This window comes from Cloeon dipterum, chromosome 2 (genome assembly GCF_949628265.1).
Source record: "Cloeon dipterum chromosome 2, ieCloDipt1.1, whole genome shotgun sequence".
Lineage (NCBI taxonomy): Eukaryota > Metazoa > Arthropoda > Insecta > Ephemeroptera > Baetidae > Cloeon > Cloeon dipterum.
The window spans coordinates 6,900,461-6,915,404 of record NC_088787.1 but is presented as its reverse complement, the minus strand read 5'-3'; the positions used below and the strand labels follow the sequence as shown (position 1 = coordinate 6,915,404).

At 38.5% G+C, this 14,944-nt stretch overlaps 1 protein-coding gene and 1 long non-coding RNA gene across 3 annotated transcripts; one reads left to right on the top strand and one right to left on the bottom strand.

The window, feature by feature from the left end:
- Nucleotides 1-155: 155 nt before the first annotated feature.
- On the bottom strand, nt 156-3,088 carry LOC135937326 (uncharacterized). Of its 2 annotated transcripts, none has more exons than XR_010574498.1 (7): nt 2,982-3,088; nt 2,617-2,713; nt 1,985-2,143; nt 1,790-1,916; nt 1,624-1,732; nt 387-667; nt 156-333 (listed from the first exon to the last, which is right to left on the bottom strand). It is a non-coding gene; the product is annotated as an uncharacterized LOC135937326 (long non-coding RNA). The 2 variants fall into 2 exon arrangements; XR_010574497.1 differs by having other exon boundaries at nt 1,624-1,727.
- Nucleotides 3,089-3,185: 97 nt separating this feature from the next.
- Nucleotides 3,186-13,493, top strand: LOC135937325 (DNA (cytosine-5)-methyltransferase 1-like). Its single transcript, XM_065480476.1, has 22 exons — nt 3,186-3,331; nt 4,293-4,514; nt 4,580-4,768; nt 4,836-4,933; nt 5,015-5,265; nt 5,524-5,841; nt 5,896-6,029; nt 6,082-6,273; nt 6,635-6,802; nt 7,939-8,077; nt 8,141-8,239; nt 8,289-8,529; nt 8,857-9,050; nt 9,745-9,978; nt 10,027-10,158; nt 10,749-10,951; nt 11,006-11,111; nt 11,179-11,346; nt 11,407-11,561; nt 12,408-12,642; nt 12,706-12,822; nt 13,119-13,493. Exons 2-22 carry the CDS (start codon nt 4,366-4,368, stop codon nt 13,176-13,178), a joined length of 3,582 nt encoding a protein of 1,193 aa, XP_065336548.1. The 5' UTR covers nt 3,186-3,331; nt 4,293-4,365; the 3' UTR covers nt 13,179-13,493.
- The last annotated feature ends 1,451 nt before the right edge of the window (nt 13,494-14,944 follow it).

The window sequence follows — 14,944 nt, the reverse complement described above, 5'->3', positions numbered from 1 at the left end:
TTAAAATAGTTGCAGAGCAAAAACCTTTGCAATTTTCTGTATCTCAGCCTGAACAGGTTAGTACCACCTCATGAACAGGACATTAACTAAAGCTGAAACACGTACCAAGATTATTAAAAATCAATTTATTTTAATAAATTGATGGTGATACAAGATTAGGCACCTACTGAAAATGTTCTCCTCAAAATTAAAAATTCTACTAATTTAAAAAATGCCAATTTAAGCCCGGCAAGACTTGATTGATTTCATCTGGTTTTAAGCATCCTGCGGCTTAAGCTGGCTTTTCAAAATTGAGAACACTGTCTTGGCCGCAAACGTAGATTGGTTTTTGGTCTGAAAGCGAAAGAGAGTTAAATCCAAATAAAAAAATCTAAACAAGAACTCACCAGACGCACAAGACCCATCCAGGGTTTCAGCTCGCAGCCGAAGCTGCCCTGGTCCTCCAGGAAGACGAAGAGGATGCTGAGGGTGCAATTCTTGTCCTACATGGTCAGCTCCGTCTACTGCTAGAGCAACATGATCCTAAAATGCTCATAGTTCTGGCCTGGAGTCAAGATGAAGCTTTCGTTGGTAATGGGCTCGAGACGAAACTCTTCGTCCTCGGGCTGGACGTCCTCCATGCTCTCCACTTGCAAAGTCGCTGACAGGCACGCGTTTCAGATGCAACCTAAAAGGTTTAAAATTTGAATAAAATCAATAAAAGTCAGATTTTGATTGTTTAAAACATTGTTATTTAATTTATAACGGTCTCTCTGCCGTCTCCACCCTTTTCTGCTTCTACAACCCTACAGCGTTTTAATTTTAGCTTGGAAATGATCGGTCATTTCCCTTAATAGGCTTGATCAAAAGTATGATTTTAAGTGATGGAGAAGTACGAGGAGACTTAGGAACTTATTTGAAACAAAAGGATTTTTTGTTCGTTCCTCTGCACATTATAAAAAATCTGCCGTCCGATGTTTTAAACGCGTGTCAACCTCAGGCCGCTCATGGCCTTTACACAAAAGGGAGATTCAAGTCGTGAGGCCCGCGCCAGACATCACATAAGCGTGTCTGCCACTGCTTTATGTTATCGATGATCACAGGGGTGTGAGGAGTATTGCGATCGATTTTACTTTTCAAAAAGATCAGAGACCGTCGTGGGGTGTATTTAAGGTTTTGAAAATGTATTTGTAAAGCTCGCCATCTGTTGACTATTGCCATCTCCCAAGTGAATTTTATTCAGAGCCTATTACTCAATACTCAACTGGATAGAATTAAACGATGTTAAATTGATATTGTTTTGCCAGAATTTGTGCGCAGATAGTAAATTAGCCACTAACTGCTTTCACGTGAGGAAAGCCAGGCGCTTTAAATGTTGTGGTTAAATCAGAAAACGCGGAAACGTGCGCTAGGAACTCGTAAAGAGCAGAGATTGTTGCCACTATTTCTGGATTTCTCCAGATATAGACGGGGGCATTAAATTTTGAGCAATTTTTTTGGACGGTCTTCAGTTACGCACGCCGCCAAACACCGAGTAATGTAAGTTTCAATTAGTTTAAATCATGGTTAAATTAGCAAGTTGGTATTTTTAACTAATTTATAATAATGGCTAATAAATTAAGGACAATGTGTGGAGATTTTTACCATGGACGGTGAGAAATCACCTATCAGCAGTTGAGGGTAATAGGTTAAGTGCACCCCTGTATACATTCAAACCCAGCTGCTCCTCAAGTTGCTTCCTCAAGACTCTATACTAAATTAATTAATGCATGAACACAGAAAATTCTACATCACTAGTCTGAACTTATACCGTGCTTGACTTCCATCATGGGGAGGATAATTTTCTCGTAGATCAACTGAGCAATTTTATTCTTTGTCACTAAGGTTGAAAAAAAAAACTCCAAGATTTTCACGATAGTCAGGGTCAACCACGCCAGCTGAGTCCAAAACAAAATCAATTAGCTAACGAAGTTGATTTATTTTTTGGCGCACAACAAGTTTTTACCTCCAACATCAATGGAACTCTTCAGGCCAAGACCCGACGTCCACGGCAACTTGAGGGAACCTCAACCTGCAGATCAGTTTTGACCAGGTACTCGCCGCAATCATAAGCGCTGACAAATCCAGATAAATCTATGACGAGGGTGTGTGAGCAGGTTTAGAGCTGGAATGAGAGGGAACATACATGGTCAAGCCTCTTATCGTAGACCTAACCAATAATAATTTCATAATTTAATTAAGGTACAAAATTTAAATCAGGGTTGCATTATTCACCACCCGGTTTTTTTCACCACTGGTTTTTGCCACTCAATTTTTACCAATTTCTTGCGTAAGAAATGAATTTATAATATTCCATGTCTCCCCTGTGAAAATCTAAAATTTGCGGTCAGATTTGGTCAACATTTCCTCTACTGTACATATGTATTTATTCTTTTAAATTGCTATTTTTGCTGCTTAAATTTCTTTAAAAATATTGCAAGTCGAGGTCATATGAGCGAATAATTAGAAAATTATTTGAAACTGAGGTGCAAACATGGCCTGCAAGAAACTGATAAAAATTGAAAAAAAAAACGTTGAACATTTTTTAAACAACCCTGATTTAAATAATTACATATTGCGTTTGTGTACGGAACATACATGTTGATACCTCTGGTTACATATAATAAATCCAGTCAAGCCGCTTCATTGGAGCAAAAGCGTTTTCAGTCAACTTTGCGAAGAAATGCGAAAGCATCTGAAAACAATAAAACGACGAATATGTATTAACCATGCTAATAAACATTACGGAAACGAAAAATGTCACCATGATAACACAAAACTACACACTTGCAGTCAAAGTTTCATTACATACATAATTACATACAGAATTGGAATTATACTGTAGAATGCCGCAACACGACAAAACGAACTAAATAGATGCAGCTAAAGGCTGGAGAAGCAATTATTCTGACGGTTAAATCGATTTCAGTGGCTTGCAATGGAAATTATTTTGTAAAACTCACACTTTTCGCCCAACTCTGCTTACGCTTCTCGTTCGTTCTCGCTAGGATAGGGAATTTGACGTTGTATCGTTGTCTCTTTCCATCAGAGCGAGAAACGAGAAGCGCGAGTGTGAGTGATCGGAAAGCGACAGTCCCCATTCCCCCTATTTTTGGCTGGAGCCACTTGAGGGGAAGGGATGGTGTTGCTGCTACTGGTGTATTTCGATGCAAACACGAGCTGAGGAAGAAAAGAGTCAAAAGAGCGAAAAGAGCTGCAAGACAAGTTCCTGCACGCACGCATATTTACCATCGTTTACCATCTAATGCAAACGGCATAAAGGCAAAGAGACAGAGACGCTAATCACCGCAAGGTATGTACATACTTTGACTATGTATGTATTATGTATTACATAAATTCTGCACGCCCTGAAAACAAAATTGGGAAAATTTGACACAGAAAGGTTCAATTAGTATGTAAAAAAATATCATTTAAGTTGTAATGTACACAATACACAATATGTACATAGCCGACTGCAGTCTGCGAAGAATTTTTTGAATGTATGATATTGCCTGTTCTGAACCGTTGTGCGAGTTCTGCATTACGCGTCCGGACAAAAAGTAATTTATGATACATACATACATGCGTCAGCGGGCCAATAAATGGTATGTACATACATCCACCAAAAGGTATATGTATGCATGTATGTATGTACATTCATGTACATAGGATATATGTATGTACATATAATTTTTTTCGTTTTGGAGCTTGATAATGCTTATAAAACGTAGTTTTCGGTCACCATAATTTAGAAATGTATAATACATACATACATACATATTTTAAATTTTCGATTTTGAGTCTTGAGAGTTCTTTCAAAGAATGATTTGGAGCGTAATGCGTACATATTTTGGCTTCGGAAATTACGGAGACGCTCAGATTAGGCAGCGTAAATTGAGTCATAATTTTATGTTTCTGAATTCGTCAAGAATTTTTCGGTATAGCCGCATATTTTTAAAGCCAAAAACTGCCCTCGTTCGTCAATGTATGTAATTTTTTAATTTAATATTATTTTTAATGCATTTGTTTGAGTTTAATTTGATAAAAACCGCTTTTTACCACCGACTGCATTTTTTTAAATGGGGTTTTTTGCAAACCTGCTTACAACGGCGTGTGCTTTTGTTAGCAGCAGACAAGTAACACTGTAAAATCACGAAAACTGCAGCTGGAAGCTTAACAAATTATCTTTCACGTCCTTGAGTTTTGAAAGTAATCTCACAAATGCCTAAATTTCAAAATCTGGAATACATAGATTAACCCTATAATTTTTTCAGACGGAGCAGATTTAATTGGACTCGACTGGCGTTGTCTACATTGTCCTATAGATCTGAAGAAAACCACCAAGCAATGGACAGTCCAAGAGAGGAAGGGAGTATTCCTGCTCTACTCCGGCCTAGGAAATCCCGTAAAAGAGAGAAGGATCAGGTATCAAGCCCTGCAAAGAACAATGACCGTAAGCGAAGGGCGAGTTCAAAGCCAGCTGCTAAGAAGCCAAAGTTAGTATTAAATAGAATGCTGGGAAGGATTTGCATTTAATGAGTCAAATGCTTAAAATTTACAGATTTTCTAAATTCACGACATCCCCTTGCAAAGATTGCGGCGCCAATCCCTCGACTGCAGCCTGCGTTACTGCCCCTGACGCCAACTACATCGACGAACCCATTTTGCTCACAGACGAGTCTTTGCAGTCGGCGGATTCGGAGCATGATGAATCCAATGGGTTGCCAATTCTTGAGGTCTATGACGCTAAGTAAGTCGAGAGAAGCTTCCTTGTGAATGTTAAAAAGAATCACACCTGTATTTTTCGCAAATATCAGGTTCTTCTGCAAGGACAACCACTTGTGCAGCATTGACTCAAATTTGGTCGAAACCGATAAAGATCTATTCATGGCTGGTACTATCAGAGCAGTTGGAAGTTAGTATTAATACAATAATTGCTTCATTCTTCAAGTTATTATCAGTGATTTGAAACCTAATCAATATTTTACTATTTTAGATTCGTCAGCAGGCATCATTTGCCAAAAATCCTCCACAATCAGTGAGTGGTGTATCTCTGGCTTCGGCACAGCCCATGTCAATCTATTGGTGGTGTCTGAATTTGCTAACTACAAAGTGATGAGTGTGGCCAAGGAGTATGAACCGTTCTTCTCGAACCTGCTGAATATGTTCCACTGTGCCAATCACCTCATTAAAAACATGATGGAGAGCAACGATGCAACCCTTGACGAAGTTCTCTCGGATTTCTCGGTAAGAATTACCTATCAAATTGTTGAATTTTTTGAGGCAATCAACTATAGAGAATTTTTCAGAAGTGCAGGAAAGAAATTGGTTGGTTATAGGGCTAACTTTTCATGTCATGAAATTTTTTATATTAAAAATTCACAATCATTTCACTTTTAATTGTGCGAATCTGGCCATTAACAGAATTTTGTCAATGATATAGAAGAGTAGCAGATGAAGGTGTTTTCTTGTGATTTGAAATTAACATTATTTTTTGTTTGATAGACTTTGGACAATCCGCTGTTGACCATTCCCACGCTGGAAGATTTGGTTAACTACGCGCAGTTCATTCACGACCATGTCACCGCATTTTTCCAATATCCTAATGAGGATGGTACCAATGACGCGCACCTCCTCTTACTCTCATTCTACCGGGAGTTCTGCGACCTGGCCAATCTAGACGCGCGCAAAAAGGAGAAAGGCACTAAAGTGCACATCAAGAAGTCCAAGGTCCCAAGCATCACTAAAGCCACAACCACACCAATTGTCAACCAAGCTTTTTCGCATGTCTTCGAGGAGCATATGAACATTGTTGGCAAAAGCGTAAGGAACTGTTAAATTGCATAAATTGCTCTATTCATCTTGTGTCTTGTGCAGGTTGACCATGGTAAAGGAACTAGTGAAGAGTTTTCAGAAAAAATCAGCGAATTTGAGGCACTGCCAGCCAAAGGAAGGAAATACGTTGCTGGAGCTACCCTTGGCAAATTGAACACTAACCTCGACTACATCAGGTAATTTTTTTAGTTTGCTTCTTTCATAGCTCTACAACCATTTCAATTCTAGACACATTGAAATCGACCAAAGATCTGACAGTATCACCGTAGAGGCTGGAACCTTCATCAGGTTCTCCTGCCCCAGTAAACTAGTAGTGACTGGCCGCAAGCTGGAAACACCATACTTTGGCCAAGTGCAGTATTTGGTCAAAGCAAGAGATGGAGCTGGCGTTGAAGGTCACTGTCACGTGCGCCTCTTCATGTGAGTCCTTGGTGCCTTAACTTTCAGTCAAAATTTGAAATGGTTGCAAAGGTTTTGGACCAGAAATTGAAATTATTTTAATTGATTTACTTTCAGAAATTGAATTCTTCTAATAAGAGAGAGAGAGTTTTGTACTCTTTCACTTAGATTTTACTAAAAATATAATTGAAATGCCTTGTCGTGTCTTCCATTCCAAGTAACACCGTTATATAGCTTAGATTTATTGGTCCCACATTATTTTCAAGACTGGTTGCTACACAATTAAGTTGTTAATTGTATCACTTTATTTTAGAAAAATTCAAACAGATAATACAGCATGCCCTTCAACTGTTTGCAATTTTGCTATAATTTTAAATTTTAGGCAGTGCCACGAGTCTATCTTGGAGACGATGGCCGACAAGAGAGAGGTTTTTGGCACCATCTCCTGTATTGATGTTCCGTTTAAGGACATCCAGTGCACACTGCCAATCCTGTATTGGTTAGAGTACGAGAAGAAAGCAGCTCCACATCAATTCTTCTACAAAATGTTGTATGTATAAATTCATAATTATAACTAAACTCAGCCTTTTAAGTTTCAAAAATGATCATTATTATGGTTCTGCAGGGCTGTTTTTGCCCCATACATTGCCATATCAAGTTAAATTGTGAACATAATTAGAGGGAGGTGAGACATGGGTTCAATATCTCTAGAGGAACAACAACTACTGTTCATTTTAAATTATATAAATGCACAGATTCAGTGGGTTATCATTTCACAGGCAGCAGCTCTGAACTCAAAACAGTTCTTCAACACATACAGGGCCAGCAGTCAGCAGTTTCAATGCATGCGCTCTTGTCCCGCCAATCAGGTTATTATCATGCAATAGTGGTTACCAAAGAGCTCGCACATGGTTAAGGGAGGATTATTTTCAGGGTTGCATAAATCCCGCATTATAAAAAATGTTTTCACCATTTTTCCTAAAATTCTAATTATTAGCACATGATCTCGACTCGCTATATTGTCAGGGATACATGTTTTAGAGAAATTGAGGCAACAAAAAATGGCATCTTAAGAGAACATATCATCGCAGTGGAGGAGATATATTGACCAATCTGACCGTAAATTTTAAATTTACAATGGGAAAATGGAATAATTCATTTGCATTTCTTGCGCAAGAAATTAGCAAAAATTGCGTGTTTAAAACTGTTAAAAACCAGTTGTGAAAAACTGCGTGGTAAGCAAATGTAACCCTGATTATTTTTGTACAGATTTTTGTGTGTCCGCACTGGCACACTATGCAGATTTCCCAGATTTCTTCAATCCAAGATATTTTCTCTTAAAGCACTGTCCATTTTTGTAAGCCAGACACATATTCCTAAGTCCTGTTGTGAGTGTTGTGACTGCTTGTTGCATGACAAAAACCTTTTTTTTTTGCTGCCATTTGAATCCTTGTGCTATGTTATTTGCCATGAATCTAAATGTGAACAAAATGAGTGTGATGGATTTATGAATGAAAAGCTTTATTAAACATACATAAAGTGTGTATAAATGATAAGAGATTTAAAGGTTCTCTGCTCATTTTTCCTTTGGTGGCTCGAGATAGGGTGAAATTGTTTTCAAAAGTCTAGAAAATTACAGAAGTTTTATTCATAGAGAATTTATACTAATCATTTTTTTAAATTTAGCCACGAACTTGATAGTGGAGCCTTCATCAGCTTGCCTACCCCGAAGGACGTGGCTGAGAAGAGAGGCTGTGTGTGCTGTGACAAAATGGAAGCTGAAAAGCTGAAAAACCTGGTCCAGCCTCTTGAAGGGCCTGTAAAAGTATAGTTACAAATTTGGAGAGAACTTGCTAGCAAATAAGTAATTCTTTCTTTGACTTCCCAGGGGTTCCACTACCTTGGTGATGTATTCTGCACTGACTCGTTTGTGTTAATTCCAAGCTTGGAGGATGAGAAGCCTAAAACTCCTCCAAAGAAGACAACAGTATGTTTGAGCAATGTTGCAATTCGTTCACTAATAATTATGGTTATAGAAACTGGACTCATCAGTATACACGGAAGCGTTTAGGAAAGAAAAGACCAGAGCGCCCGAGGTGCATTACCATCCTCTTGATGTGTGTCAAATCGTTGCTGTGACCACTGATATGAAACGTCAAACCTCAATCGAGCCTTCCAAAGTGACGTTGAAAGTAAGGCTGTTTCGGAGGGCGGCTCAGACAAAATTGAAGGAAACTGAGAAGATGTCGCACCATCTCCTCTTCCACACTGACCGCGGTAGGGTAAAGTCATAAAATTGGCATTTATGAATTTTTTATGGGACAAATAACAAATTATAAACCTGAAAATAACTTCTCTCACCCAACCTTATGTTTCATTTTTAAGATTTGAGTGGACGTTTTCCGCAGCAATGCCAGGTGTTAAGAAAATTTCGAAAAATTCAATTATCCTTAAATACAATACAGAATTGTTTAAATAACATAAAATTTCTAGAACCAATTTCTCCCTCTCTTATAAATGTTAAATTTGTTTTTTCCATTATTTGCCTCAAAACATCTGTGTCAAGTATAGCTTGGTGACTAATTTGTGTCAACCTTAAAACAGTGTTTGAAATCACGGCTAATGACATTCTTGGCGTCGCTTACGTGGCTTACGAAAGTTTTATCAAGAAAAAGAAAGAGGACTGGCTCAATGCAGGTGAAAAGCGATTCTACTTCAATTCTGCTTACAACAAGTGCACCCTGAGCAACAACTTGCCATTTCAAGCAAAGCAGTGCCAAGGAGCTGTGGAGCTAAAGGTAAAACATGCCAATTTGTCCCAAGTTTTTTTCATTTTACTAAGAATGGCAAAGGATAATCCATGGTAATCTCTTGCCACACAACCCACATCTAATGTTTCGGCATTAAGTAATGCTTTCGATGTATAACAATTAATAGTTTTACTGACAGGAATAATAATTAAATCTTAAATTTTGTATGTACAAGATTCACTATCTTATTTTTTAGGCTGATTTACAGAGTTGCAAAAAACCATATTTTAAATATAGTTCAATAAGGTAAAATGCGTTTTTTTTTATCAATTTTAACTAGTTTCTGTTAGGCAATGTTTGCACCTCGGTTTTCAATAATTTTCCAATAAATAGCTCATGACCTGCTCGACTTGAAAAAATTGTCAGAGAAAATTTTTGTTTGAAATTGAGGCAGCAAATAGCAATTTTAAAAGAAAAAATCTGCACAGTGGAGGAAATTTTTACTACTCCGACCACAAATTTTAGATTTTCACCTGGAAAATGGATAAAATTAATTTCTTGCGCAAGTAATTGGTAAAAATTAAGTAAAGTCAGTGGTAAGCAAATGCAACCCTGATAAAAATAAGAAAAGGCATGTTTATTTCTCATAATAAGGCTATTGAAGGTGCACAAATTTCTGAATATACTATTGTAAGTCTGCAGTGTCGGCGGCAGTACTCATACATGTATTTCAATTTTCCAGACTGGCTTAAGCACTGCCCCTCCTGACCACGTGGAGCCGGCAAAGCGGCTGAAAACCCTTGACGTGTTTTCAGGCTGCGGTGGCCTGTCGGCTGGTCTGCATTCTGGCGGCCTGACTGACAGCCGGTGGGCTTGCGAAGTCGACACCGACGCTGCTGATGCCTTCAGGAAGAATTTTCCTGAGGCAACTGTATTCAACCAAGACATCAATGCTTGGTTGGAAGACATTATTGAGGTAAGTACCTCAATATCACTCTGGATGCTTATTTCAATTTTTTATTAGGGAAAAGAGATTAATAGCCTTGGCCAGCGGTACCCAAAGGTTGGCGAGGTCGACATGCTAATAGGGGGACCGCCTTGCCAAGGTTTTTCTTCGATGAACCGGTACAACACGGGCATTGCAGCCCGGTTCAAAGTGAGTCTATGATTGCATGTTACATTTTCAGTGAAATTTCGCAAAAAAAAAATCAAACAAATCTGATTTAAAAATAAAGATCTTATATAGGCATGATAATATCTAAAGATCTTGTTTCAAGATCAGATAACTATTTTGAATTTAGGGTTCGCCAATATTGCGCTTAAAACCAGCTGGAAAACCTACCAGTTTGGGGATTTTCCGCATTTTTCCAAATTTAAACCTGAAAAGGTCCCATTTTGCGCCAAAAATTCATCTATTGTGGAAAATTTACGATTTGTGAAGAGTGTCTGGACTTTTGTTAAAACCAGAGGCATTTTTGCTGAATTGTTAAAACTCTTACCTTTGTTCATCCCATCATGAGAATTTTTTACTTTCAGTGTAAATGCATGTGTTTTGGGAAAATGCGATAAAATTCAGAAAAAACGCTATGTTATTACGCTAATGTTATTTGCAACGCGTTGGGTTTTTCTGGAAAAATGCGGGTTTTCGTGAACCCTGTTTGAATGGATCCTCTATCATTTTCATTTTATTGTAATTCACGCAGACCTCCACATATTTGTCTAATTCAGTGTGGGTAATAATTCCAGAACTCTTTGGTGGCCAGTTACTTCAGCATTGTCGAGCAGTTCAAGCCTCGATTTTTTTTGTTCGAGAATGTTAAAAATTTCTCACAGACGAACCAAGGGCTGTATTTAAAGACAGCCCTTGCCTGCTGTCTGCAGCTGGGCTACCAGTTCCGTTACGCAGTGCTCCAAGCAGGCAACTTTGGTGCTCCCCAGTGTCGTCTTCGGTAGGCCTATTTCCATTGTGGTGCGCTCCAGACTGATTTGTTCCCACTCCTCAGGACTGTTATCATTGGTGCCAAAATTGGAGAGCAGCTGCCTCTGCTGCCCAAGGTGCAGCACACTTTGGATTTGCCCGCCTACACCTTGGCTATCAATGGAAGACAAGTAAATCAACTAACCCTTTACTTCTCTTGTGAACACCCCTGGTGATTGCTTTCATTAAAAATTCCAGATTGTCGATGGTACTACATATGGCAGGCTTGGGGAGGAAACATACAAGTCTGCGCCATTCAGGGCAGTGAACGTTCACGATGCCATTGCAGACCTCCCTGACATCCCTTGTGGTGAGACGGACGAGGCTCCCAAGTATTTGCCCATATGTTCTTCCTACCAACATATGGTGTGACCTGTTTTTCTTAGCGTGTTTGTGGGGATTACTAATTGGGTTGCATTGTTCTAGATGCGGAAAAGGAGCAAAGATTTAAAGGACCATACGACCAGGAACCTGTCGACCCTTGACAAAAAACGGGTTCAGCTCATCCCACCTGAAGGAGACTGGAGGGACCTGCCGAACTCCAGGGTGAAGCTCGAGGATGGCGTTACCACTGTTCCTTTGTGAGTACTTCCTCAAATGGTTTCAATGACAATAATTTGAAAGTTCAATCATAAATATTCAAATGGAATAAGGAAAGGACAAAGGTTACACTTTGAGGTTTGCTTACCACCCAGTTTTTTCACCGCTGATTTTACCACTAAATTTTTACCAATTTCTTGTGCAAGAAATGAATTTTTTCCATTTTTCCCCTGTGGTCAAAATTCTTCGATTGTGCAGATTATTTTTCTTTCAAATTGCTATTATTTTCTGCCTCAATTTTCTCTTGACAATTTTCCAAGTCGTGGTCATTAACTAATTATTAGAAAATTATTGAAAACCGAGGTGAAAACATTACCCGCAAGAAACTGGTTAAAATTGAAAAATATAACCTTGTTACCACTGTACTGTTTTTGCAACCCTGTATTGGAGGTTGTGACCAATGAAAAAACCAGTTTGTTATCATTGCATCTACAAATGCAAATTAGAACAGAGCTATCTACGGTTAATTTAAAATTAATTTGCCTGTTGGCTCGCATTGTCAAGGCCAAACGGGATAGTTCTTGGCTCTTCGGGGATATTTTCATGAATGTTAGAAAAATTACAAAGGGCTTACAAGTAAGGTACTCTAAATACTTTAATAGCCCAATGGGCTGGGAGGCGCACTGTCGCCACTTGCTGGGTTACGCACCTTTTTGCACCGGCTTCAGGACCAAATATCTGGAGTTTGGGTTAAGTAAACATCCTCTTTTTATTTGAAGCTTTTAACATTCGGCTATTTCTATTCTTAAATTTTAATAAAGTAATATTTTTTAATTCATTGGACTCTTAATTAGCAGGACAGGTGTAATCTTGCTTAACATTTGCAGATGTTACATGATTAAGAATGGAAGGCGCGGAGTGTGCCCGTGTAATTTAGTGGCCAAAGGAGAGGAAAAAAAAGTGGTATGCGTGAAACCCGAGAAGGGCAGCAAAACGATTGTGCCGTGGTGCCTGCCGCACACCGCAGACAGACATGCCCACTGGGCCGGCCTCTACGGGAGGGTCAGCCTCGCAGGTCAATTCAAAACGACGGTGACCGTCCCCGAGCCAATGGGGAAACAGGTACGCCGCTCATTGTCCGTGTTCGTTCTTGAGTGAGGTTGACATTTTTTGTTTCTCTTTCAGGGTAAGGTGTTGCACGCCCATTTCAACCGATGCTTCTCGGTCAGAGAATTGGCGCGCTCGCAGAGCATCCCGGACCACTTCGAGCTCAGTGGCTCGATGGAGAACCGGTACCGCCAGGTAATTTAATTCACCCTTACTTCTTCATGTGTAAATTTAGTTTAAATGCGAACCACTGAGCAGGTTTGACAGAAAGATTTTAGATTTCTCTTTACTAAGTCAATACTTATAGTGTGAATGGCGTAAATTTTGGCTCTTAACAGATTTTTTGATCAATATTTTGCATTATAATTTGTGCAACCAATGCATGTTCCGTTTTTGTGTTTCAAACATGACATTATAGGCATTTGAGGATCATTTTTACTGTGAATTTGGGCAGTCAATTAAAAAATATGGGAACCCTCTTATGGTTTTAGGTGGGCAACGCTGTGCCTCCCCTTCTTGCTGCAGCCATTGCACGAATGTTCAGAGTGTGAGTGTGGATGCTGGTGTCTTGAGCATCAGAGTGATAAAATTGTGAGGTGGATTTGTGGTAACTTGCCGTCTAAAAACACTTAAAATGTTGGTCTTTTCCTGATTTTACTAATTTGAACCAAACTTGAATATACACCGACTTGTGTCCATTGGTGGCAACCTCCTATTATTTGTTTTGTATATATTTAATTCTTATTGCTGTAAATGTATGTGTAAACTTGTGTTCTGCATTGGAAATGTTTAAAATTTGAATTGTTACTTTATTGTAGAATTTCTGCTAATTGGTCTCAAATCATATTAAAGAAATTTGTTTATAATTAAAAATTTCAATTATATTTCCTTTGTTATTCAGTTTGATAATTCAACGAGCTTAATTTAAGCCAAATTTTAGCCCAGTTACTGATGGCTGACATAAGTCAAGTAAATTTTAAACGTCTGCTCAGCACTTCCTGTGGGCATTCAAGCTGAGACAGTGTGATGATTATGATTCTTGTCTTCAATTTAATACAGTTAACCATTCCTTTTGTCGGTCAATTGTAAGCATATGGAATCGAATTGCTTATTTTTCACTTGTGCTAACGAATGAAATGAGCTATGAGCAGATTCAAACAATTATTTTATACTGAACGGAAAGATAATTATGCCAGCAATTTATTATGCATTTTGCATGTTATTTTCCTGCCTATCGTACTGTAACAGGTGGCGTGAACTTCGCGTATTCTTGAATTTTTTTCTATTTGCTAAAAATGCGATTGGAAGAAAGCATTTTTTACACTACTAGTTCTGCCCAAGAGCGGAAATGCACGGCAAGTGGCTGCTCTCTGCACGATTTGAATTATGAAGTGCTATTTTGCTTTTGAAATCCCTTAGCTCTGCGATTATTGCACAATTCAAAATATTGCTAATTTGAACATAAGATTTAGTGAGTTAAAACTTTTACCAGGCGACGTTCAAAAGAAATTACGGTTTTTGGATTTTTTCCAGCCACTCCCTCAGCTTTGGTCTCAACAAAAATGTGAAGCTAGTAATTATTTGTCAAGTGCGCGGGAGCCAGAATCAAGTAATTATTTGCGGTGATTGATGTAGTTTGACAGTATCTTATTTTTACAGGAATTATTTACTGACGCCATTCTCACTTGCGCCAAGCGGAAAATGCAACTGGAAAGTGGAGCAAAAATTCGAGTTGTCTTATTCCCAACCTTGAGAAGAGGTTGAGGAGCAGAAATACCAAAGAAATATTATTGGAATTTTTGTTCTAGAGCGTAAATTATAATTGGACGAGTGGAATGGTGGAAGCAAAAAGGTGTGCAGGCAACAGGAGCCGCATCAGGGCGAAAGATTTCTACCTTTCTTTGCAAGTGAATCGCAAGGAAAGGTGTTTGGTGCTCTCTTTGGTTACCAGGACACACTTCCTCGTAAGCAAAATCATTTCTTCTGTGAATTACGCTGGTTTAAAATATTTCAAGCACTTTTGATTTAGATTATTGATGGTTAAAATTAATATCTGGAATGCCAGAAAAGCATTGCTTAAAATTAACTCTTAAACTCATTTGAATCATCACTTGTCAATTGTCAAATTTCATGAAAACAAAAATGGCTGTGCCTCTTTAAAGTTCATAATTAAATACTGTCAACAATCCCAGCCCAAATCTAATTAATTTTAAAATAATTAATTAATGCCAAATGATCTATGACACTGCGTGCAAAATGTAATGATTGCTCAACCATCCTTTAGAGATTTGTAGGAAATCTTACTACGTCTTAACAA

Coding starts and splice junctions, on each gene's coding strand:
- LOC135937325 (XM_065480476.1), top strand. CDS start 4,366: ATGGACAGTCCAAGAGAGGAAGGGAGTATTCCTGCTCTACTCCGGCCT. Junction 8,240..8,288: donor CTCCTCCAAAGAAGACAACA/GTATGTTTGAGC, acceptor TTATGGTTATAG/AAACTGGACTCATCAGTATA. Junction 9,979..10,026: donor GGTTGGAAGACATTATTGAG/GTAAGTACCTCA, acceptor ATTTTTTATTAG/GGAAAAGAGATTAATAGCCT.